The 27,470-nt window shown below is 39.0% G+C and overlaps 1 protein-coding gene across 2 annotated transcripts; it reads right to left on the bottom strand.

Moving 5' to 3' along the window:
• Nucleotides 1-781: 781 nt before the first annotated feature.
• Nucleotides 782-27,261, bottom strand: LOC105445051. Of its 2 annotated transcripts, none has more exons than XM_030989635.1 (9): nt 27,160-27,261; nt 22,985-23,296; nt 20,652-21,498; nt 19,751-19,858; nt 19,029-19,172; nt 9,515-9,714; nt 6,353-6,428; nt 5,891-6,016; nt 782-5,468 (listed from the first exon to the last, which is right to left on the bottom strand). In XM_030989635.1, the coding sequence occupies exons 2-9, from the start codon at nt 23,281-23,283 to the stop codon at nt 5,367-5,369; spliced, it is 1,902 nt and encodes a 633-aa protein (XP_030845495.1). In that variant the 5' UTR covers nt 23,284-23,296; nt 27,160-27,261; the 3' UTR covers nt 782-5,366. The 2 variants fall into 2 exon arrangements, with proteins under 2 accessions (XP_030845495.1, XP_030845496.1); XM_030989636.1 differs by having other exon boundaries at nt 22,985-23,287.
• Nucleotides 27,262-27,470: the final 209 nt, after the last annotated feature.

Here is a 27,470-nt window from a genome sequence, read left to right as displayed (position 1 = left end):
CAGAAATGTCCATTCATCATGCTGTTTTTTCCATACAAGCAGAAATTTTTTTTGGTGGTTATTTAGGTAGTATCAGCATTTCATTGTTTTAGAGAATATTTTCTTTTCAAGTATGTTTTAAATTTAGTTTTCTTTTGAATTTGTGATCAAATCACCATTTTAGGGCAGCTGTTTGACGTGCAGTATGTAAAAAAAAAAAAAAGAAAAAAAAAAGTATTTTATGAAGAAAAAACGTTATACCGTAATTAGGAGGAAAAAACGGAGTAATTCCGGCAAAAACAGAATCGTTGGCAGCTTTGGTCAGTGTCCTAGATGATATCACCAACACAACTACCAGTGGTAGTCCACCTCAACCACCTACTATGAGACCGTCACAGTCAGCAACACTGAACATGAGGAACCAGCAAACAGTGCAGCCGCAGTACATATTTCATAGCTGTACTGTTAACATTTACCACAACTAAGAAGGAGTGAGAAAAGTCTTGTACATGCGTTATTGTTTTACATTTTCGTGTTTTAAATTGTTGCTGCTGTTAACTATTTGGTGAAACTTTCCTTGGAAAACCTTGTTGAACTTTAGGATGAACTCCTTGAAAAAACTTTCTTGAACTTTTGAATGTACTCCTTGAAAACTTTCTTGAACTTTTGGATGAACTCCTTGAAAAACTTTGTTGAACTTTTGGATGCATCAGGATCAGTGATACATGTATATAGACTAGACTAGGTATAGGCAATAGGTAAGTTACAACTTTTTCTTTTATTTTTTTAATTTCTTTTTGAATGTGAATGTGAATGTCCAAGGAATAGTACAGGTGGAAGGGATATAAAACAAATATACAATGACTCATTCTCGGAACAAGCTAAAACTAATGCACTCAGGAACATCAAAAGTACTATTTCCCTTGGGCCGATGGCCCTCGGGAGAATAATACTATTTGATGTTCCTTTGATGCGAATAGCTTCAGCTAGATCCTCGATTGTCATTGTATATTTGTATAATATTGGCCTCTCTCTCTCTCTCTGAAGAGACAAATAAAAGGTTAGAATTATCATCATGGCATTTTGGGTTTAAATATTGTCTGTTTGAACAATTCAAACATTCAATTGCGTTTGCCATATGAAATCATGCAAACAACAAGAAAAGGAAATTATTATCATTTTAACGGTGCAGAATAGAGGAAACGCCAGGACCGGAAACAATAGCCACTTCTGTTCTGAACTGAACTCTGTGGTACAAAATGTTGAGCGCCTCGGGACATACGAGAGACTCAGAGAACGTATGTTACGGGTATCCGCATCAGTGAATGCATTATTACTTCATTTAAACACATAGAGACCTGCACCACCTCAAGTCACATTGTGTCATCGTGTATTGCTAAGTTTGTGGGAAATGGGAAGAACCGGGTCGAGAACTTAGTGGCTCTTATAAATCAGGACTTTCGTCCGAGCCGCCCTTTCATTCCGCCGGAGGTGGAGAGAGCCATTAGAGCTCAAATAGAGTTTGAGGGATAGCCAATGCCGTCTTCTCTTTCTCAATAACTGAAAAACAGCTCCGTTTTGTCGTGGAGAATCGGTTTGGAATTGCCGATATGACCACTATATTTCGGCCGGCATCCAGAAGAACCACCAACCGCTGTTTAGGAGGATTAAACCTCAGAAGAAATATATTTACGCAATTAAATAATGAAGAGTTTGATATATATGTCAGATATCATTGGCGCTTTCCAAACGGTGGTTGGAGAACAATGCCGTCATTGGTAAGAAGGTTACTAAATATTTAAAAAAGTGTAAATGTTTCCCCTACATCCCCCACCCCGCTCTAGAGACTGATACAGAGGTTTCTGATTTTTTTAAATTTGTTTGTACTTTCCTTTCGAATCTCCTCATGTGGGGGCAGGCCTGCCGGGTACAATTATTTATGTTTGTAGTCATTTATACTTGATGTTTCAGATTAAATTATTTTATATGCAACAAACTTATAACATTGTGTATTAATTTTGTTCACATACCTAGCTGCTTCCATATAAAATGGTCTTCCTTATTCGTTTTTACCCCAGATGTTGTGTGGCACGCAGACATGTATGTCGATCCAAGCCACTTGATAACAGAGAGGAGAGGGCAAATCTGCCAGGTATTGGCCAATTTCTTCATCGGTGTGAAGTAATTATTTTGATGGTCCAGAGGAGAGTAGAGGAAGCTTCGGGACCTGACGCAATAGCCACCTCCATCCGTGATCTCAACAATGTGGTTCGAAATGTTGAGCGTCTTGGGACGTACGAGAGACTTAGAGGCAGTATGTTACGAGTAACATTATCAGTAAATGGTCTTTTGGCGACTATAAACACATATACAATGTAAACCTGCTCCACCTCAGGTCACTTTATGTCCTCGGCTATCAGATGGTCGGAGAGGTGCCCCCCCCCCCCGTTATAATATAACTCAAGTAGAAAATCAGTTTAGGATTGCTGACATGACCAATATTTTTCATCCTGCATCCAGACGAACCGTCAACCGCCGTTTAGGATTAAACCTCAGAAGAAATACATTTACGCAATTAAATAATGAAGAGTTCGATATCCATGTCAGAGGATATCATCGGCGCTTTCCAAACGATGGTTGGAGAACAATGCTGTCATTGTTAAGAAGTCTTTTCTTTATAATATCCAGGATTGATGGAATAGTTTTCGCATTCTTTTGTAAAAATGGGAAATTGATTTTTTTTTGTAACTCTATATATATACAGAGAAGTAAGGTTATGACATTTTATCTTTTATCGATTATTCATACCAACTGTTCAAGAACTGTTCTACGTTCGAAATTGGGAACTTCAGCAATTCTTGGCTTTCTTGCTTTTTTTCCAATTTCATTAAATGTTCAGTTATGTTTGTAATAATTTGTTCTTTCTTTGAAAACAATTAAAAATTCTTGTGTAGACTTGGCATCTAAGAACTAGTTGCAGAATTTTAGATCAAATGCTGCGTTTTGTATCAAACATGTTGGTGTTTTAGATGTGTAGTCGAGCTATTGTGCGAAGTCATTGTAATACTTGCCATTTTATGGAGAAACAGATTGGTGTTATCTATTTTGTTGTTGCTGTTTGTTGACTATAGTTTATTGTTAATAAAATGTATTTTGTGAAATACAAAAAAAAAAAGTATATATGAAGCTCGCGAGAGAGTGAGAGCATCACTACGAAGAATAGACCCAGCTGGAGTGGCACTACGCTGAGGCAGGACGGTTCAAAGAAAGAGGTACCGTGTACCTGGAGCCAACTGTTTGTGGCACATAGGGTATTGGAATTGTTATCTTAGTCGTCTTAATAAACTTCAACTTTCCTGATTTAGCCTAAATGTTAACTAATGCTAAAAGTGCAGGTCTGCATCGCATGATTTTTGAGATGTTCATTACATCCTTAACAGGACATGTGGAGTTGCTATTGCCCCAGGAACTGAAGAAGTAGTCAAGTAACTCATAAAACAAATGGAGGAGCACCAACAGATGCGAGGCCTCAATCTCACCATTGATCGGCTGTACACGTCAATCCCAATCGCAGAATGGTTAATTGAAAAAGGAATAACAGTCACAGACACAATACAAATAAAGAGAAAGGGGTTACCTCAAGAAATGAAGACGACTGATGGACGAGAGGAACACATGCCGAGTAAATGGAAGCAGCACCATCGAAGATGAATTCACAACTATAGGGTGATCTTTCCATTTCACTATTGATTTAGGCATTTATCTATTAGGGTTACTATGTATTCCTAACGTCAATTGCAAAGATTTTCTTGAATGGTCCACGTATACTATGGAGTTTGGGGTCTTCTTCTCTCTCTGATGGGAGGAAGGAGAAATGTCATTCTCACTAAAGAAATTTCACTTTAATTTTGAATTTTTTGTTTCTGTTATGTTTTTCCTGTTATAATTTTTGATATTTTCTTATAATATAATAATGTATATGTTATATGTAGAATTGTTAAGGGTCATTTTCAATAAGCCAATTAGTGCTTTTCATGATCCTGCCACTATTATTCATATGTTATTGATTTGTAAATTGTTTTTAAAGTGGAAATAAATTGAATTGAATTGAATAGAACCGTACCTCTTCTGAGAGAACTCCACTGGTTGCCAGTCCGTCAACAAATTTCATTCAAATCTTGTTAATTGTGTATAAATCATTAAGTGGTCAAGCTCCTAGTTACATAACAGAATTACTTCAACTGAAAGTCCAGTCACACAGTCGTAGCCTGCCCAGTTCCACAGATAAATTATTGTTCCAGATTCCTGATGGCAAAACTTAAGTAACTCTTGGGGACGCCATAGCTGCCCCCACACTACGGAATAGCTTGCAAATAGAAATACCAAGCTCTCCATCTGTCAATGTCTTCAAATTAAAAACATATTTGTTCAATTGAGAGAGTCTATTTTATAGAATTTAGTAAAAAAGGAGCTCTAAACCAGCACAGCTGAATATGTATCGTATATAAGCTGCGCTATATCTATGTCTCAAAGTGTCGACCCTCTGCTTTCCTCAGGAGATCACGCAGCTCCATTCCATCAAGCCTGTTCATTGGATAGAAGCCTCCGTATTAACTTGACTTATATGAACGCTATGCCGCAAAGATCACAATAAATTATTATTGATTGCAACATTCCATATTCATTGATGAGCGGACAATAAACGACTGGTCTTAATCTGTCAATAATAACATAAATCGAAGTTTATATAACTTGTAAATCATTCATATTGTTGTGTGAACCATAATTACAGCACAGACTATTATAAATACCCGGATATAGGGTTATTCAAACAAGTGCTTTCAAAGTACAATAACCTGTCTGTGTCATTTATCACTGTGTAACATTAATTTAAATACGAACCTGGTATTACACAAGTTTAAACACCAAGACAATTGTTTACATGAAAATAGATCTACGGATCAACAGACTTGCTTCTGGCTGGCGTCACTAGCTGTTTTTTATTTTCAGATCCTTGTTAGCATTTCAAATCATTATCACAGACGCATCTTAAATATTGGTGTTACAGATAATGTTAACATAAAACCAGACATTTACACAAGGCTACAGGAGGTAAGATAAACAAATATAAAACATTGAGAAATTGGTTTCATTAGATCTAATAGGTCTATGGATCAACAGACTTGCTTCTGGCGTCACTATTGGTTTTGGTTTTCAGATCCTCTTGTACATTTCAAATCGTTACCACCGACACATCTCAAATATTGGTGTTACAGATAATGTTGACGTAAAAACAGACATTTATACTGAGAAAACGGTTACACATATATAAAACTATAGCTCTATGAAGATTTATAATCTTTTAACTTCACCAGCTGTTTACGTTCTCAGGTCTTGATCTTCTTCAGGGCCAGTTGACAAGCTTTCTTGAGGAACGTCTGATTGACCTCAACTGACCTCTGCAGGTGGATCACATGATCAGGAGTCATCTGCAATGACATAATCACAACAATGGCATAATGAATATAGAATTCATAAGTTTTCGGTTTCACTATGTGTGTAGCCCTGAAAAGAATTGTTGGGTTTGAAAGGGGATAGAAAAGAAATTTTTGATGGAGAACACTCCACCCCCCCCCCCCTTAAATTAATATGGTGACACCCTTTATATAGCTGCAACTTCTACCATCATTGTCTCACTGTTTAATTCTGGTACATGCCCTGTTAAAATAATATGATACCCATTCCCAATGTAGCGAAAAACACCAGCATCATTGCTTCATTTGTTTATTGTAATTGACGACAGCCAGAAACATTTATCCCTCCCCCCCCCCCCTAACGCAAAGTAGTCTTGTGACACCAACTAGCGATGTTATTATACCAAGCTTAAATTACACAGCCATGAACAGCTCACCTGTGTATTGCACTTATTGATGACAGCCAGAAGCAATTTGGCAAACCTCTTGCATTTTGACTGGGATGTTCCATTCTGTCCAAGGGATGCACACAGAAGACCAAGGAGGGACGAATCCAACTCCAGCTAAAAGCAATCAAACAATTGTTGTGGTTCAAATTATTTGGAGTCATCACGTAACTACTTTCCACTATCTAGCAACAAAAAAAAAGCAAGTCATTGGCCTTTGCTAGGTCCCTCTCAGTGCATGTCACAGTTCAGTAGATGGAATTTGGTAAGTGTAGAAAATCTTCTTTACCTCTAGGAAGAAGAGGGCCATTATATCAATGGCTCTGAATAAAGCGTATCATCCGTATTCTTTTTGAGTAATTATCATTAGCAATTATTGCCAGAGCATGCATAATAAAATCTGAACATTAAATGATATTGCTCATTGTTGCACTGGCTGGGATCAGTATTTACCTTCATATCCAGCAGATTTTGGACGAAGCCACTGACCATTTCTGACCAGACTAAGTCAGGACAGACGAGCAGACTCCTGAAATAACAAAAGAAATAAACAAACAAATTTGACAATGCTATTTTACATGTTCACTCTATGATTCTCTTATCATTTGAATTTAATCTCTTACTTTCATTATTTATACATTTGTTCATCTAATTTTGAACCTTAAAGACAATAGTTTGTTATACCAATTTCCACAACATCGTCAACCATTTAATTATAGATAATAACTAAATATCACATGTAGGAGACAGCAATAGTAAGCAGGATTTCAGGCGTTTTCACATTACTGTAAATCTCCGTGTATAAGGCGCACCTGTGTATAAGGTGCACCCCTATTTTGAAGACAAAAAAAAAAAAAATCTGTCATCTTTAGTTTTAAAGAGAAGGTTGAGTTCTGGGAAGAGGTAAAAAATAATTTGTGAGCGTTATCATTCTTATTATGCAAGTGCAGGGCGCGACAAACCCGCTTGCCCGACGTCCCGGGGCAACCAAATTGAGCCGTCGGGCAAGTAAATCAAATTATCACTTGCCCGATTCGGGCAAGTGATACTTTTACAGTAATTTCCTAGTGTCCAAGAACTCTACCATTCACCCGTCAACTTCTTACCCGTCGTCAAAATCCAGAAGCAAAAAAGCGATCGTTCCGATTTCGAAAAAACTTCACAGACAGCTAGCCAGCTCAGCTAGCTCAGCGCGCATGCAACAGTGACACTTCAAGCCATGAATGCCGCTCCGCCTCCGGCTCCACGCACGGCCGGCCGTGAGCTAGCTAGAGACAGCTAGCGCGATCGTACCAGCTGCGAGCTTATTCGCGCTCTCTCTCTCTAGCTCTGCAGGCCGCACCGACAGGCCTTTGCTATTCTCTGATTGCCGATTGGTTGAATCACGCCAAATATGACGTCATTATTCTAGGGAAATGAACACGTGCGAATCGGAATGGAATAAACAACAGGGATTTTCTAGTAAGTACAAAAAGTCAAATGTTTGATATTTATTCATAATGACTGTTAATGATTGTGAACATATTATTTAAAACTCGCTGCTCATATAAATCAGATGAATGTTTTTGTCTCGTTTTCAATTTATTACTGCGGTCTCAAGATCCGACCGAGCGAGTCATTTTGATAATAGTATCGAGACCCCCAGAATATAAGCCGTTGTTGTTTTGTTTTCATGGTTTTAGCGACGTTGTTTAGTCTAGTTTTCGCATACTTATCCGAGATTTATCGTAAAATATCTTCAATATTATTATTTAGTAAGAATTTACAAATTTTGGCATGATATTTATAGCAGTGAATGATGAAATAAAAATGTCCGTACTTTATTAAAAATAGTTGATTACCCATTATTTACATGACGTTTCTTGATGGAAGAGTTGACCCAAATTATTAACAGCTGAAAATTAGCCTACGTTTCCAAATGACAGCGGCTTGCACAGACACACATGTGATGTTGCACCATGGTACATGTGGCTACCATTAATGACATGTTTGTATCATATTTTTTACAACAGGGTCATTATGCTTTTTTACATGACTGAATATTAAAAACTTAAACCTGCTTGAACCATTCTACCTTGCCGAGATTCATGTGAATCTGATTATTTATGGAGAATCAATAAAATGCGTTTTTTAAACCTTCAACCATCCTTTGTTGACCATTTTCTTTGACAAATTAGGTTATTATTCAGTACAGTTACACTGTACATGTATGTGCATTAATTTGCTATCTAAAACACTGACTTATCATTACGAGATAATAAATGCTTTAACCTCGAGTCCTTTTTCGCTTTAAAGTTTTGGGCAAGTGGAAATATTGTTTGGGCAAGTAAATTGAAAACCCACTTGCCCGACAGGGCAAGTGGTGAAAAAAATTCTTGTAGCACCCTGCAAGTGTGGAAGAACATTAGATAAGACATGTTCCCTGAAAAGCATGGCTCTTCAAATGCCTTCATATTCTAAATATGTCATGTAACATCGTAAAAATCGGGGGTAGGTTTTTTTTCGCTACGTGTTCGCGTAGTCCCATATACATCTTTCTGTGTACGGTGTTTGTAACTTTACCAAGACTTGGTCAAATTTCTTATCATTTTGATGATTCCAGAACCTTGCAATACACACAAATTCTTATATGCTAGATGATCAACCTTTTCTGATCGATTCCACACCGTTTCTTTCACAATGCAATCGCATGACCAGAACTCAACTTCATCTTTAAAACCAACATTATTAATAGGTCTAACTTAGTTCCAATCGGCAAGGTTTTGTTGCCACTACGGAGATCTAAAAACAATAATTATCTGCAAGGTTTTGTTGCCCCTCCGGAGATCTAAAAACAATAATTATCGGCAAGATTGTATTGCCCCTCCGGAGCTCTAAAAACAATCATAATCGGCAAGGTTTTGTTGCCCCTACGGAGATCTAAAAACAATCATTATCGGCAAGATTGTATTGCCCCTACGGAGCTCTAAAAACAATCATTATCGGCAAGGTTTTGTTGCCCCTACGGAGCTCTAAAAACAATCATTATCGGCAAGATTGTATTGCCCCTACGGAGCTCTAAAAACAATCATTATCAGCAAGGTTTTGTTGCCCCTACGGAGCTCTAAAAACAATCATTATCGGCAAGGTTTTGTTGCCCCTACGGAGCTCTAAAAACAATCATTATTGGCAAGACTTTGTTGCCCCTTCGGTTAAATGTTTGGCACAAAAAACGTAATGACTCGGGCTTATAAAACACCACTAAACAGTAGCATTTTGAGGACTCAAAATATCCTGTACCTGTGTATAAGGTGCACCCCCAACTTTTGATTTTTTGCAGACGGAAAAAAAGTGTGCCTTATACACAGAGATTTACGGTACTCTCTTTCTGAAGACTTAAAAATAAAACTCTGTACTTCAGTAGTGACCAGACATTTGCTCCTGTGACAATTGCTCTTGGCTTTATTTATTCAAAGATATAGGGTTAGGGTTGTAATTGGGTTAGGGTTGTGGGTTAGGGTTGTAGGTTTAGGTATAGTGTTAGGTCCAGGGTTGAAGTTCAGGAAAACCGAATATTGAGTGATTGTTGCAGGAGCAAGTGTCGTAAAACAACTTCAAAACCGAACGGTTGCTCACCGGAGTAGATACGCTCTGTGGTCATTGACCAAAGCCTCTTTGGCCACTTTGGACACAAGGTCATACTGGACGGAAGATGCCTCAGAGTGGACGATACAAGGTGCTAGGGCTCCCTCTACAGCTGGCTTGGGAAAGGCTTGGGTGAAGTTGACAACAGCCGAGTTCAAGGCTCTTGGTGCCCTCTGTGTTAAAGATGTCATCTAGAAAAATATTAAAGCAAAAAAGAAGAAACTAGATGGAATTTTGACTGCGCGCAGTCGAAAATGATGCCTCCGCCATAGAGCAATTTAAACAAGTTTGGAGTTTAAATCTCCAGTGGTTCTTGAGATATCATAACAATCTCAATGTATGGAATTTCATAAGTTGACCTCTGTGACCCTTGACCTTTGACCTACGTGCTCCAAAATCTAATCAGATTGTCTTCCTATGGTGATACACACTATCATTAAGTTTGAAGTTTAAATCTCCAGTGGTTCTTGAGATATTATGATATGGTGATACATACTATCATTAAGTTTGAAGTGAAAATTCTCCAGTGGTTCTTGAGATATCGCGATAACGATCTCAATGTATGGAATTTCATAAGTTGACCTCTGTGACCCTTGACCTTTGACCTACGTGCTCCAAAATCTAATCAGATTGTCTTCCTATGGTGATACACACTATCATTAAGTTTGAAGTTTAAATCTCCAGTGGTTCTTGGGATATTATGATAACAATCTCAATGTATGGAATTTCATAAGTTGACCTCTGTGACCCTTGACCTTTGACCTACGTGCTCCAAAATCTAATCAGATCGTCTTCCTATGGTGATACATACTATCCTTAAGTTTGAAGTTTTTACATCTCCAGTGGTTCTTGAGATATCATAACGATCTCAATGTATGGAATTTCATAAGTTGACCTCTATGACCCTTGACCTTTGACCTACGTGCTCCAAAATGTAATCAGATTGTTTTCCTATAGTGATACACACTATCACTAAGTTTGAAGTTTAAATCTCCAGTGGTTCTTGAGATATCATGATAACAATCTCAATGTATGGAATTTCATAAGTTGACCTCTATGACCCTTGACCTTTGACCTACGTGCTCCAAAATGTAATCAGATTGTTTTCCTATAGTGATACACACTATCACTAAGTTTGAAGTTTAAATCTCCAGTGGTTCTTGATATATCATGATAACAATCTCAATGTATGGAATTTCATAAGTTGACCTCTGTGACCCTTGACCTTTGACCTACGTGCTCCAAAATCTAATCAGATCGTCTTCCTATGGTGATACATACTATCCTTAAGTTTGAAGTCTAAATCTTGAATGGTTCTTGAGATATCGCGCTAACAAACTCAATACAAGGAATTTCATAAGTTGACCTCTGTGACCTGTGACCTTTGACCTACGTACTCCAAAATCTAATCAGATCGTCTTCCTATGGTGATAAATACTATTCCCGAGTCTTAAGTTTAAATCTTAAATGGTTCTTGAGATATTGTGATAACGGTCGAACGGGACGGACGTACGGACGGACAACCCGAAAACATGATGCCTCCGGCACCACCTTCGGTGGCAGAGGCATAAAAAGAGCATCTGTCTGGGCATGCCGTTCACCTACAATTTAAGGGGCAGGCCCAGTAGGCTCATCATTCACAGGTCACCATCTCCCAGCCAAAAATTAACTAAAATAAGCCCTAAACTACATACATATAATAAAAAAGAGCATCTCCTAGCCAAAAATTAACTAAAATAAGCCCTAATCTATATACAGGTACAAAAATTTAAAAATTAAGAAATAAAACGGTTGTCTGGGCCTGGTTGGCTCTTCATTCACAAGCCACAATCTCCCAACTAGGAATTAACATTAATAAGCCCTAACCTACATACACTGTACATACAATAAAAAAGTGCATCTGACTAAACATGCCGTTCACCTACAGTTTAAGGGGAGGGACCCGGTAGGCTCATCATTCACAGGTCACCATCTCCCAGCCAAAAATTAACTACAATAAGCCCTAGTCTACAGTACATACATACAATAAAAAAGAGCATTTGACAGGGCGTGCCGTTCACCTACGGTTTAAGGGGCAGGACCCGGTAGGCTTATCATTCACAGGTCACCATCTCCCAGCCAAAAATTAACTAAAATAAGCCCTAACCTACATACATACAATAAAAAAAAGAGCATCTACACTGTAACTGGGTGTGCCGTTCACCTACAATTTAAGGGGCAGGCCCGGTAGGCTCATCATTCACAGGTCACCATCTCCCAGCCAAAAATTAACTACAATAAGCCCTAGTCTACAGTACATACATACAATAAAAAAAGAGCATTTGACTGGGCGTGCCGTTCACCTACAATTTAAGGGGCAGGCCCGGTAGGCTCATCATTCACAGGTCACCATCTCCCAGCCAAAAATTAACTACAATAGGCCCTAACCTAAATACATTCATACATACAATAAAAAAGAGCATTTGACTGGGCGTGCCGTTCCACTGCCGTTTAAGGGGCAGGCCTGGTAGGCTCATCATTCACAGGTCACCATCTCCCAACCAAAACTCAACTACATCATCATCATCATCGTTTAGAGTCCATTTGTCCCACTTAGTGTGGTTGGACATTTCATTTCTTTAATGGCCGCCTGCCAAGCTTTCCTGTCTGTGGGATCCACACGACCGACACCCGATGTTTTGGCATCCTCTTCGATGGCTTCCTTCCAAGTGTTCCTGGGTCTCCCACGAGGTCTTCTTCCGGTGACCGGGAAGTTTAGAGCCCTCTGGAGCCAGTGTGTTGCCTTTCTTCTTGCCACATGTCCAAACCATCTAAGTCTATTCATCCTCATAACCTGTGCCACCCCCATCAATCCCATTGATTGAAGGAGGACTTTGTTCTTCTTTCTCTCATGAAGTGATACCCTGCGCATCCACCTCACCATCCTCATCTCAGCTTTCTCCATTCGCTGTTCACTGGATGATTTCATTGCCCATGTTTCGTTCCCATACGTCATGCATTTTCTAACACAGGCATCATACACCTTCCCTTTCACTCTTAACGGGGTCGCCCTTGAGGTGAGGAAAGGAAAGAGTTCACGAAACTTTTTCCAAGCACTTTGGATTCTTGCAGTCACAGTACAATAACTACGATAACTACAATAACTACAATAAGTCCTAACCTACATACATACAATAAAAAAGAGCATCTGGCTGGGCATGCCGTTCACCTACGGTTTAAGGGGCACGGCCCGGTAGGCTCATCATTTACAGGTCACCATCTCCCAGCCAAAAATTAACTACAATAGGCCCTAACCTAAATACATTCATACATACTATAAAAGAAGAGCATTTGACTGGGCGTGCCGTTCACCTACAATTTAAGGGGCAGGCCCGGTAGGCTCATCATTCACAGGTCACCATCTCCCAGCCAAAAATTAACTACAATAAGCCCCAACCTACATACATATAATAAAAAAGAGCATCTCCTAGCCAAAAATTAACTAAAATAAGCCCTAATCTACATACAGGTACAAACATTTAAAAATTAAGAAATAAAACGGTTGTCTGGGCCTGGTTGGCTCTTCATTCACAAGCCACAATCTCCCAACTAGGAATTAACATCAATGAGCCCTAACCTACATACACTGTACATACAATAAAAAAAGAGCATCTGACTAAACATGCCGTTCACCTACAGTTTAAGGGGCGGGACCCGGTAGGCTCATCATTCACAGGTCACCATCTCCCAGCCAAAATTAACTACAATAAGCCCTAGTCTACAGTACATACATACAATAAAAAAAGAGCATTTGACTGGGCATGCCGTTCACCTACAATTTAAGGGGCAGGCCCGGTAGGCTCATCATTCACAGGTCACCATCTCCCAGCCAAAAATTAACTACAATAAGCCCTAACCTACATACATACAATAATAAAAGAGCATCTACACTGTAACTGGGTGTGCCGTTCACCTACAATTTAAGGGGCAGGCCCGGTAGGCTTATCATTCACAGGTCACCATCTCCCAGCCAAAAATTAACTTAAATAAGCTTTAAACTACATACATACAATAAAAAAAGAGCATTTGACTGGGCGTGCTGTTCACCTACAATTTAAGGGGCAGGCCCAGTAGGCTCATCATTCACAAGTCACCATCTCCCAGCCAAAAATTAACTACAATAAGCCCTAGTCTACAGTACATACAATAAAAAAAAAAGAGCATCTAACTGGGTGTGCCGTTCACCTACAATTTAAGGGGCAGGCCCGGTAGGCTCATCATTCACAGGTCACCATCTCCCAGCCAAAAACTAACTAAAATAAGCCCTAAACTACATACATACAATAAAAAAGAGCATCTCCTAGCCAAAAATTAACTAAAGTAAGCCCTAATCTACATACAGGTACAAACATTTAAAAATTAAGAAATAAAAACGGTTGTCTCGGCCTGGTTGGCTCTTCATTCACAAGCCACAATCTCCCAACTAGGAATTAACATCAATAAGCCCTAACCTACATACACTGTACATACAATAAAAAAAGAGCATCTGACTAAACATGCCGTTCACCTACAGTTTAAGGGGCGGGACCCGGTAGGCTCATCATTCACAGGTCACCATCTCCCAGCCAAAATTAACTACAATAAGCCCTAGTCTACAGTACATACATACAATCAAAAAGAGCATTTGACTGGGCGTGCCGTTCACCTACAGTTTAAGGGGCAGGACCCGGTAGGCTTATCATTCACAGGTCACCATCTCCCAGCCAAAAATTAACTACAATAAGCCCTAACCTACATACATACAATAAAAAAAGAGCATCTAACTGGGTGTGCCGTTCACCTACAATTTAAGGGGCAGGCCCGGTAGGCTCATCATTCACAGGTCACCATCTCCCAGCTAAAAAATAACTAAACTAAGCCCTAAACTACATACATACAATAAAAAAAGAGCATCTCCTAGCCAAAAATTAAATAAAATAAGCCCTAATCTACATACAGGTACAAACATTTAAAAATTAAGAAATAAAACGGTTGTCTGGGCCTGGTTGGCTCTTCATTCACAAGCCACAATCTCCCAACTAGGAATTAACATCAATAAGCCCTAACCTACATACACTGTACATACAATAAAAAAAGAGCATCTGACTAAACATGCCGTTCACCTACAGTTTAAGGGGCGGGACCCGGTAGGCTCATCATTCACAGGTCACCATCTCCCAGCCAAAATTAACTACAATAAGCCCTAGTCTACAGTACATACAATAAAAAAAAAGAGCATCTAACTGGGTGTGCCGTTCACCTACAATTTAAGGGGCAGGCCCGGTAGGCTCATCATTCACAGGTCACCATCTCCCAGCCAAAAACTAACTAAAATAAGCCCTAAACTACATACATACAATAAAAAAAGAGCATCTAACTGGGTGTGCCGTTCACCTACAATTTAAGGGGCAGGCCTGGTAGGCTCATCATTCACAGGTCACCATCTCCCAGCCAAAAATTAACTACAATACAAAGGGTACATGTAGGCCCTAACCTAAATACATTCATACATACTATAAAAAAAAGAAATTTGACTGGGCGTGCTGTTCACCTACAATTTAAGGGGCAGGCCCGGTAGGCTCATCATTCACAGGTCACCATCTCCCAGCCAAAAATGAACTAAAATAAGCCGTAAACTACATACATAAAATAAAAAAAGAGCATCTAACTGGGTGTGCCGTTCACCTACAATTTAAGGGGCAGGCCCGGTAGGCTCATCATTCACAGGTCACCATCTCCCAGCCAAAAATTAACTAAAATAAGCCCTAAACTACATACATACAATAAAAAAAGAGCATCTAACTGGGTGTGCCGTTCACCTACAATTTAAGGGGCAGGCCCGTTAGGCTCATTATTCACAGGTCACCATCTCCCAGCCAAAAATTAACTAAAATAAGCCCTAAACTACATACATACAATAAAAAAAGAGCATCCAACTGGGTGTGCCGTTCACCTACAATTTAAGGGGCAGGCCCGGTAGGCTCATCATTCACAGGTCACCATCTCCCAGCCAAAAATTAACTAAAATAAGCCCTAAACTACATACATACAATAAAAAAAGAGCATTTGACTGGGCGTGCCGTTCACCTACAATTTAAGGGGCAGGCCCAGTAGGCTCATCATTCACAGGTCACCATCTCCCAGCCAAAAATTAACTAAAATAAGCCCTAAACTACATACATACAATAAAAAAAGAGCATCTAACTGGGTGTGCCGTTCACCTACATTTTAAGGGGCAGGCCCGGTAGGCTCATCATTCACAGGTCACCATCTCCCAGCCAAAAACTAACTAAAATAAGCCCTAAACTACATACATACAATAAAAAAAGAGCATTTGACTGGGCGTGCCGTTCACCTACAATTTAAGGGGCAGGCCCAGTAGGCTCATCATTCACAGGTCACCATCTCCCAGCCAAAAACTAACTTAAAGGTAAAGACCAGTAATGGTCATGCGATTGCATTGTGAAAGAAACGTTGTGGAATCGATCAGAAAAGGTTGATCATCTAGCATCTAGCATCTGCAAGGTTCTGGAATCATCAAAATGATAAGAAATTTGGCCCATTCTTCGTAAAGTTACAAGCACTATACACAGAAAGATGTATATGGGACTACCCTATCTCTCTCACCAGACCATGAGAGAGATAAATTTACCAAATATATGAATTAGTAGGCAGTTTCCCGGCAAATTTTTTATCATCATGTATTAGTCAAAACATATTCTTTCACATGATTGGTAATGAGAGCTTCCATTTCATTTTTTGAAATTGGGGCGTTGCCAATACTGGTCTTTACCTTTAAATAAGCCCTAAACTACATACATACAATAAAAAAAGAGCATTTGACTGGGTGTGCCGTTCACCTACAATTTAAGGGGCAGGCCCGGTAGGCTCATCATTCACAGGTCACCATCTCCCAGCCAAAAATTAACTACAATAAGCCCTAACCTCCATACATACAATAAAACTAGATGGAATTTTGACTGCGCGCAGTCGAAAATGATGCCTCCGCCATAGTGCAATTTAAACTAGAGAGTTACTTGACCTATTGTGACCTAAGGTCAAGCCGAAAATTGAGAAACTTGTCATTTTGTGTACAAAATGAATGGCAAAGTGAAGTTTCTAGTTTGGTCTATAAATCAGCATAATTTTACTCTTTAGAGTTTAGTTATCATTTATTCAAGCAAAATATTGATACGTAACAACCTCAAGTATCAGAAGTCCTAAAACAATACAATACATAAGATTAAGAATTAATAACAATAGAATACAAAAGAAGTTCATAAAACAATGAAATACATAAGAATTGAAATAGACATGGACAATTTTTTTATGTGATAATGCCCGATAGGCTTTTTAGAAACTTTTTGCCACAAAATCAACTCTGTAAAAGCTTTATTTATGTAATTGTTAATAAAAATCATTATTCATGAATTTGATTTGCATAAATTAGCATAATTGATAAAATAAGTAATTTTCAGCAAAATTATAGTGAGGTCTCTTCCTTTATGCAATTGCATAAATTAGCATAATTGATAAAATAAGCAATTTTCAGCAAAATAATAGTGAGGTCTCTTCCTTTGCGCAATTTCTCAAGACGCGTGCCAAATTTCGAGGCATTCAGCCCCTCCCCCCCCCAGTCAGGGAGGTGCTCAAAATAGCCCAGTTAAGTACGGGTTAAGTAACGGAACATATTTCAAGTGGTTCTTGACATATTATGACAAGTCCTATACATGTAGTCTGAATTTTTCAAGTTGACCTCTATGACTTTTGACATACATGTACTCCAAAATCTAATCTGATCGTTTTCCTATGGTGATATACTATCCTTAAGTTTGAAGTTTAAAATCTCAAATGGTTCTTGAGATATCACGATAACGAGCTGAAAGACATGGAATTTCACAAGTTGACCTCTGTGACCCTTGACCTACGTGCTCCAAAATCTAAACAGATCGTCTTCCTATGGTGATACATACTATCATTAAGTTTGAAGTGAAAATTCTCCAGTGGTTCTTGAGATATCGCGATAACGATCTCAATGTATGGAATTTCATAAGTTGACCTCTGTGACCCTTGACCTTTGACCTACGTGCTCCAAAATCTAATCAGATTGTCTTCCTATGGTGATACATACTATCCTTAAGTTTGAAGTTTTTACATCTCCAGTGGTTCTTGAGATATCATGATAACAATCTCAATGTATGGAATTTCATAAGTTGACCTCTATGACCCTTGACCTTTGACCTACGTGCTCCAAAATGTAATCAGATTGTTTTCCTATAGTGATACACACTATCACTAAGTTTGAAGTTTAAATCTCCAGTGGTTCTTGAGATATCATGATAACAATCTCAATGTATGGAATATCATAAGTTGACCTCTGTGACCCTTGACCTTTGACATACGTGCTCCAAAATCTAATCAGATCGTCTTCCTATGGTGATACATACTATCCTTAAGTTTGAAGTTTAAATCTCAAATGGTTCTTGAGATATCGCGCTAACAAACTCCATACAAGGAATTTCATAAGTTGACCTCTGTGACCTGTGACCTTTGACCTACGTACTCCAAAATCTAATCAGATCGTCTTCCTATGGTGATAAATACTATTCCCGAGTCTTAAGTTTAAATCTTAAATGGTTCTTGAGATATTGTGATAACGGTCAAACGGGACGGACGTTCGGACGGACAACCCGAAAACATGATGCCTCCGGCACCACCTTCGGTGGCGGAGGCATAAAAAAGTACTTAGCATATAAATCATTCAAGTTCAAGTGTATCTTTTTATTTCCACACATCTCAATTTTTTTTAAAAGGTTGTAAGTGCGAAACATTGTACAATTGAAAACACAAGTATTAATGTCCAGGATTATAACATCTTAATAACCATATGCAATATAGCCTGTATCATCAAATGATGAAAAATAACAAAGTATTCTTGTTTGTTTCAAGCTGAAACATCATTAACAATTATTCAAGGAATCTTTACCTTCCAAATCTCCTCTGATCTTCTTCATGTCACTTTTCTAATCCGAATCATTTTCTTTGGAACTACAATCTATTCTTACATGGGCTACTTTGAATGCCCTGCATGCCTCTCCTTGATTTTAGGTTTAGCCACGAAGCCATTTTACTGTTGAACATATCATTGATGATTGTATTACACTTCTTATTATTTTTGTTGCTCATATCGAGGGGTCAGTGACACAAAGACTTAACTCCATTTTGAGAAAAAGTGGTTTATGTGTCACTGAGCACTTGGGCCTTGAGAAGTCAAGTCTCTGTTTTACTAGCCATTGACTTCAATGGGGTGTTGGGTGGAGTTAAGTCTTTGTGTTTCCTGAACATTTTGATATCAAATACTCATTTTGGCAAAATATGGAGTTACGTCTTTGTGTCACTCAACCCTCGATATGTAGTTTTTTTTTAAAGTCACATTTATATGATCGTTTGTGAAATAAAGATACAATAAAATGAAATGGAAATTTACCTTGTCCAAGAAAAGTTCCTTGGCCAGAATCCCTGTAGCTGTATAACTGAACAGATCGGCTTTTGGGGTGATACTCTGACATACGACAGGCAAGGTTGATAGATCAATGGCACTCATATCTATGTAGACACATACCTCTGAGAGCTGTAGAGGATATAGAGAGAGAGAGAGAGAGAGAGAGAGGGGGGAGGGAGGGAGGGAGGGAGGGAGAGAGAGAGGGGGTGAGGGAGAGAGGAAGAGAGGTAGAGAGAAAATAAGAGAGAGAGGGGAAGAGAGAAAGGAAGAGAGAGAATGAAGAATGAGAGAGAGAGAGAGGGGGAGAGAGTTGTCATTTTTTAATGGTAATGGAAAGCAGAGTAAGACCTTCAAGTATCTTCACAAAATGACAAATGGTAAAACACGAAAGAATGGGCGCTCACAATTTTTTCCCCAGTTTAGTTCTATAAACCTCAGATGGAAAACACTGGATTCCCCTGAATTGAAGGTCCCATGCATAGAAGAGTATACACTTTACATATAAAAACCAATAAATTCTTTGTACAAGAGAAAGTTATAAATCCCAAGTATTCGTCAAAGAATTACACAACTATATCAACATGTGTAGGGTTGCCTGTAATTCTTTTTAGATATTGGAAAACTGAACCAGTCTACCAGAACCTTTTTTTCTCTCGCAGAGATGCAAGAGTAAACAAAGATCAGCCAAATAACATTGACTAAATTACCTGAGCTGATGTACAAGTAGCCATAAACCTGAGAGCTTCTTTGCAGAGCTCTGTATGTCCTGTACTCCCTTCGCTGTGCCATGCTGACTTCAATGCATCTAGCTGCATCTGAAAAAGCAAAACAAAAATGATGATGTTGTAACTGAAGACTAATTCTAAGAAAATATCATTATGGAGGAACATAGTAGTGGGCTCTCATGAGGAATTTGACACCATTCAGGTGTCAATAACTAGGATCAGCTTTTAGTTTTATGACTAACAGGCCTTATGTCATACTTTGCATTTTCAACCAATCGCCCCATATGGAAAGTCATTACCTTACATTTCCCTCAACCGAAGACTCTTAGATAGCCCGAAGGAGATTTCTACGGGAAGACTTCTACACCCATTAATGGTATTTCCACTGAGTATGGTCTCGGCGAATTATGACCCACTGCAAATGGAAACTGACGACCATCTCCCTTTAACATTAAAGGGATCGCTTAAAAATGCAATGTTAAATCTGAGATGCATGGCCCTACGTGTTATCAGTGTCTGTGATATGGTGTTACATTGAAGCCCTAAAAAAAATTCCGCTTCAAAATGACCAAGAAGTGCCTCAAAGGTAAAAACCTTTGAGACTGGTTATACCATACTCGTTTTCCCCAATAGACTGTAGTGTTGTGAAAGCCGTTTGGCAAACGCAAAATTTGATTTTGATTTTCAATCATAAATATCTTGATAATCAGACAGGTGATCGGCTTGTAAAAGTCATGAGGTTCCTGACTGGCCTAAAGGTTTACAATTATCATTGCAGCATGTTCTAAATCAAGAATTTTGTTAAAGGATCTGAGACAAAGTTACCGGATCCCTTTAAAGACACTTATCTACCTTTAACTGAATAGCTTGGTACTAAACAAACCTTTACGTCAGGACCAAGTTCTTTGATGAATTTCATTTCTTCACTGTCCACAGGGATACCCTTGGTAACATCATCATCTGCATTCACAGCCTTTTCCTCCCCCTCCATGACATCATCAACATGGCCACTACCACTCCTGCTCTTCACTCTACTACCCTCCCCTCCCTCATGAAGTTCACACTCTTCTACTATCCTATCTAGCACTTGATCATCCAGTACAGGGGGAGGTTGAACAAGGGCCTCCTTGGCGTTTCCTCCACCAGCATCTTGCTTCAATCTCTTTGGTCTATGGAGGTCCGGCCCAGACTGATCTTGTTCGGCTAGCAAGTCAAATGGATGGTTTGCTTGATTCTGCTGAAACTCATCCTTGGAAGTTCTTTTGGGAAGTTTTGTCAAGTTGCCTTTGGCCTTAGTTCGAATCCCATCTGCAATGCCACTCTCTCTGAAATGTTCCACGAAGCATCGGAACCCGCTGGACCCTGGTGCCATATTTGACAACAATCCTATACTGTCATTGCTAACAGCCCCATCCCCTTGCCGACGATTCTCCACCTCGGAGACCGACTCGCAGACTTTCCTGAACAGTCCTTTAGACCGCTCCGACAAGAACCCTGCTTTCATTGGTACGACCTTTGATCTCTGGCTGTGAGGTTTGGGGAGGAATGTTGCAATGTGATTTTGCAGTTCATGTAGATGGAACTGCATCCAGTGGTCAGTGAGGCGGCCATCTTGGATGCACCTGGTCAGCTTCTGTAGAAGAGGAAGTGGTATTTCTGATGCATGATGGGAGATCACAGCTAGGAGAGTTCGCTGGAGCTGCATGGGTAGTCGGAAGAATCTGTAGGTCCTTCAAGTGAATTACAGCAGGAAAAAAAGAGGGATAAGCAACTCCATAAATTAAATTGATAAAGAATTGACTGAACCCTATGTTAACTGGGGGGGGGGGGGGGGGGTCAATTTGACCCCCCCCCCCCCCGTAGAAATTTCGAGACTACTCCGAAACCGCGGCAGATATAACATTTTCCTTTCATGACTTTTTACTTTCGAGTCTTACGCATCTTTTAAAACAATTTTTTGGAAAATCGGACCTACGGTTACAAGGTCACGTGACCTTTTGTCTTTGCATGTCAGCCCGAAAATCGCTCATTTTCGTGATTTGTGTACAAAACATATGTAAAAGTCATTTTTCCTAAAACTAGATAAAACATTGGTTATTCAGTCTTGTTTAAAGTGTAGATGTTTTTTGGGGGGTCAAAATAGTTGAATTGTAGTTATAAATGAAATAAAACAACAAAAACAATAAAATACATAAGTTAAAAAAACAATGAAATACATAAGAAATTATAAAAACAAGAGATAAGGAATAACCTAGCTCTTCCAATTTTTTGTGTTATATTATTATTCCAAATGGTGTAATAAATATATATAGTGAAAAAGAATACTTAAATATGAATAATCTATGATTTGTGGGCAGAAATGTGGATTGTATGACCTTATTTGCATAAATAACCATAAATATGCAAATGAGTGAATTTTTCAAAAATTTGAAATTACCATAGTATTCTATACACTTCACTTGACATGCATGCAAATTTTCGCGGCGATCGGCGGTGAAACGGCCCCCCCCCCCCCAGTAAAAACCTGGTCTGAAATAGCCCAGTTAAGATAGGGTTAAATGTCTCAACATAAAAAACAAACATCCAACAGAAACCTTTGAATAAAAGATTTGCTCATTTAATGTAAAACTATAACATCATAAAGAAAGGATAAGTACTGGTGTTCCCAAGTTGAAGTAAAGCTTATTTGTTTATAGCAAATGAAGAAGTAAAAAAAAAAAAAAAAATCAATTTTTAAAATTATCTTAACTGTTTAAAATCACTCACGACTTCACCAGTCCCAGACCTGCCAACCTCTGGACTTCAAAAACTGTATTCTTAAATCCCTAAAGTTGTATTTTACTGACAAAAGTTGTATTCTTAAAAATAAACACGGACTGTTACGCGGATCAATGCCTCTTACAGTTCCTACATACAGGAAGAAATTTGTTTTAATGGATCATTGGTTGAATATGCATGATTTCGTCACGACTGGTGTGGTCAATGAACCACTGAACATCCCCAAATTGCAGATGTGAGATGCTTGTAGGATACTTTACAGGAGAGAATGGGCTATTTGCCATTGAAAATGGCACACAAACACACAAAAAAAAAATATATATATTAAAAAAAAAAAAAAAAAAAAAGAAAAAAAACACTTCTAAAAATCGTACGAAATACGATAAAATTGTACTGGTTGGCAGCTCTGAGATGTACGACCTACAAGATAAATCTTACCCTTCTAACGATGTTGCCCCATCCTGCCTTGTATCATCCACTGCTACCAATGAGCCCAGAAGCCCAAACCAATCCGGGGCCGCCTGAATGCAAGGAGAGGTTGATGGAAATAACGTCTTTTCGCCATGGCAACTGCCTCCTTCCATTTTCTGGAGCCATCTTTCTGCTCCCTCCGTTCCGCAGCTGTTGAAATCCGGCTGTTCGGCTGTGAGGAGGTCATGCCAGTTAGGAGGGAAGAGGTGTAGGACATCTCTAGTGTTCATCTCAACAGAGTTCTTGCTTTGGGTTGTATTTTTCATCTGGCTGCATCATCTGATAAACAAACAGGATATTGAAAACATTTATTTTCAACATGTATCAACAAAAGATATTTTGCCTTGAATGAAAATAATGCAAAAAATGAGAATTCCCTCTAAATTTTTCTCAAGTAGATATTACCATCTAGTCAGGACAGATCCAGAGACAAATTGTAAAATATTACACATTTTACAATACATAATTAAAATCATATTTCTGATTTAAAATATAAAAAAATGTCAGCGGCCATCTTGAAAAATAGCCCGACTGTCAGGGGAAATGTACAGAGCGGCCATTTTGAGCGGCTATTTTGAAGAAGAAGAAGAAAAAAAAAAAGGGCCTCCTCCTTCCTATTTTTCAAAAAAACAGGACGATAAACATGTTTTTGTTCTATTTGGTTTAAGAAAGATAACGACTTTCAAATGATGACCAAAAGGCATTATCTGAACAATTGAAAAGATGAGTTCATTTTTGTTATGTTTACAACTGTAAGTAACAGGGGTGATATAGAGCACTAACCGGTAGACCCTACATAATTTTTTTTTTTTTTTCCCCCTCAACCACGCCTCCCCAATCCCCCCCACCCTAGCCTCTTGTCGATGCCCTCGCGCTGTTGGAGTCTCTAAATTCTGACGAGCGAAGCGAGTCAGAGAAACCGAGGCGCTTGCGCGGAGGGCCTCTTGACAAGTGATCTGAATTATATATTCATGAGACCCGATTTCCTACTGAATTATGCATGTCTAGATCGCAGCGATTGTGTGTGTGTACGTGTGTGTTCGGGATTGCCCAACTAGGCTAGTCTGCAAGCACAGACCCTAATTTGACACTTTATCAAAAAATCATTGTGCCTTGAGAGAAGCCTAGCCCAGTTATCTACTGGTACCTACTGGTTGTACCAATATAGGTCAGGAGCAGCTATAGTACGTGGCATATGGTAGTCTTATAGTGCACACTCTCTTGTACGACTGACCAGGGTTTGTGCTTGCAGACTACAACTAGGCGGCCAGTCTCGCTCTCACAGAGGGAATTCGCACGGAGCGGTAGATATTACGTCATAGTAGCTCTCTCTGATTGGATGACTTTCACCGAACTCTGCTGGGTCGGAATATTCGCCAAACAAAGTAAAACATAAGAAATTCAGATCACTTGTCAAGAGGCCCTCCGCGCAAGCGCCTCGGTTTCTCTGACTCCAGGCCTTCCAGGGAATAATTTTCCTCAAATTTTTTGATTAGCAATTTCAGCCGATGGATAAATATTTCAAATGAAACTCTGTCCATTTCTATGGAAGAAAATTGCTACACAAAAGATATTTTGTATAGCAGTCATGCAAAAATGCATAGCAAATTGCGATGCGATACCAGGAAAATTATTCCCTGGACTCGCTTCGCTCGTCAGAATTTAGAGACTCCAACAGCGCGAGGGCATCGACAAGAGGCTACCCCCACCCTTGAGTAAAAAAGTAAAAAAGAAAAAAAGAAGGATTTGGAGGGAGGGGGGGGGGGGGAATGGCATCTAACAATCTTCCCCCTTTGGAGTAAGACAAATTGGGAAATACTAGGGAAAAATAGAGAAAATAAGGGAAAAACAGAGAAAAATTGGGTAAAAAAAATCAGGATAAAATCAGGAAGATAAAAGAAGAAAAAAAATTGGGTGAAGAAAAAAAATTGGGTAAAAAAAAAAAAACTGCTTTTTAAAGGGAAAGTCCACCCTGAAATTAAGTTAGTTTTAATAGGAGTAGAAAAATAAGAGAAACAAGTCAGTGAAAGTTTGAGCAAATTCCGATTAAAAATAAGGAAGTTAGGATATTTTAAGTTGTGATCAATCAAACACAAATTGGCAACTCTATGACGTAAAATGCGAGCTCAACTTCCATTTGCTTAGTACTAAAAAAATCTAAAATTTTCATTTTCCCTCAAGAAAAATTTTAACCATACATGCACCCTAAATATGTTTCTATACTCCCCCTGCAAGGAACAAATATATATTCCGTCATCAATAACGAAGAAAACATGATTTTATGGAATATTATGCACAAAGCAAATGAAGGAGAGCTCGTATAATACGTCACAGAGTTGCCAATGCCAATTTGTACTTGATTGATCACAACTTCAATAATTCATAACTTTCTTATTTTCATTCAGAATTTGCTCAAACTTTCACTCACCTGATTTTCTTATTATTCTGCCTCTATCGAAACAAACTTATTTTGGGGGTGGACTTTCCCTTTAATTTTATATAATAAGTAGGGAATCTCAACCCTGGAGTTACGGGTAAAAGCAGGTGCGTACGCAGGGTTAACCCCGTCCTTTGGTATTTGTTATGTGTGTATTTTGGAGGAAAACCTCCCCCCCCCCCCCCCCCTTTAGTAATTTAAAAAAAAAAAAAAAAAATTATACCAATGGCTGACCTAAAAAAGTTGACCTCCCCCCCCCCCCAACGGAGCAAAATGTCAAATTTTCAAATTTCGAGACCCCAAAAAAGTGGGCGCTAGTGTAGTTTCGTATCCATTTTTTTAAGCAGTTTTTTTACCAGTTTAATATCCATTCTTAGCAAAGGAATTTTAGCCCAATTTTTTCCTCATTTTAATCATAATCATATATTGCATTTACCACCTGAATTTGGATCACATCCGACATCGGAAAGCCTCCGTTTAGGGCTTCGATGTCGACGTCGTCGCTCAGTACCGTCTCCGCGCTATAGCTTTGCAACGCAAACTTAAGCTATCAGTCTAAAATTATGCAAACTTCGCGTATGCTTTATGGTATTACGCACATGCACGATACCATAAATTATACGAGAAGCTTGCATAATTTTAGACTGATAGCTTCAGTTTGAGTTGCAAAGCTATAGCGCGGAGACGGTACTGAGCGACGACGTCGACATCGAAGCCCTAAACGGAGGCTTCCCGATGTCGGATGTGATCCAAATTCAGGTGGTAAATGCAATATATGATTATCAGGGGATTATGATTAAAATTAGGAAAAAATTGGGCTAAAATTCCTTTGCTAAGAATGGATATGAAACTGCTAAAAAATGGACACAAAACTACAGTAGCGCCAAAAAGTGTCCTCTTACCCTCCCCGCTTATTCAGCGGCTGGCCGAGTTGTGCGAAATTTTCGGCCCGATTTCAAAATGTTAAAACCCCCCGCCTTGAAAATATCCTGGGTACGCGTCTGGATCAAAGTCTTGATATAATTCAAAATTAGCGCCACTAAATTCTAAGCCCTCGACTTTCTACTAATTTCTATTTCCTAATAATAGACTATTTTTTTCTTTCTATTTTGTCAAAAATCTATTTATTGCACATGCAGCATGCATCATTTCCATTCAATGAAAATGGCAAAAACTTGCAGAAAAAAGCAATTCCACAGAATTTCAACATGAACTAGCCAAGAACTTGTGCTCACCATCTGACCATCTAAGGCCTAACTTAGAGTCTACACAAATAATAAATCACTGAACAGAATTCAATCAATTCACAAGTCCACTTTCCTGCAAACTCTCACTAGTTTCAGCCAGCACAGTGCACTACCACCACTGGCACCAGTAATTAGCCGCAACGCAAGGGCAGCTCTCGCCCGAGGTTCCGCTTGGATGCCGAGGCACAACAACAAAAACAACGACCACGTGCACAAAATCCTGCAGAGTCAGCGGATCTTCAGCGCAAGCAAGATGACAGTCTTTCATCGGGCAACGCGAGCATGGCCTATTGGGTAGCTGAACGCTGTGCTACACGTGCATGCTAGGGATCCTCACACACTGACATCTTCACAAATTTTTCAAGCATTCACACTGATATAACGAAATATTGCAATATTAAACATGCAAGATATGTAAATGAAAGAATGGAGAGAGCCTTGATAAAAGACTTACTTACCTAAATTTGATAAATCAATTACTGAAAAGTGTAATTTCTGCAATTTTATCTCTCCGACTCGACGGCGTGGTTTGAAAGTTAGCGCCGCATCAATCCAGGTATAACGTAGCTGATCGAGTGCTAACAATATTTAGTGCATTCCTCCGCCCGCTGCTTTTCCTACGCCTAGCTAGCTAACCTACAAAGTAGTTCTAGACTAGATATATCTACCCCCCCCCCCCCCAATAAACACATTGAGAAATGGCTCACAATTCATGAAATATTTTCCATGAATCGAATATCTCATTGCTTAATGCTAACTAACATTTGGA

The sequence above is a fragment of the Strongylocentrotus purpuratus genome, unplaced genomic scaffold (genome assembly GCF_000002235.5).
Source record: "Strongylocentrotus purpuratus isolate Spur 01 unplaced genomic scaffold, Spur_5.0 spur5_scaffold_18, whole genome shotgun sequence".
NCBI lineage: Eukaryota > Metazoa > Echinodermata > Echinoidea > Camarodonta > Strongylocentrotidae > Strongylocentrotus > Strongylocentrotus purpuratus.
This window is presented reverse-complemented; position numbering and strand designations above follow the sequence as displayed.

Bases quoted from the DNA above. Each gene is read 5' to 3' on its own strand.
- LOC105445051 (XM_030989635.1), bottom strand. From the start codon at position 23,283: ATGAAAAATACAACCCAAAGCAAGAACTCTGTTGAGATGAACACTAGA. The intron at 19,859-20,651 runs GTTTGTTTAGTA...TTGCTTTTTCAG, and splicing joins AACTTGGTCCTGACGTAAAG to ATGCAGCTAGATGCATTGAA. The intron at 19,173-19,750 runs GTAATTTAGTCA...TATCCTCTACAG, and splicing joins CTACTTGTACATCAGCTCAG to CTCTCAGAGGTATGTGTCTA.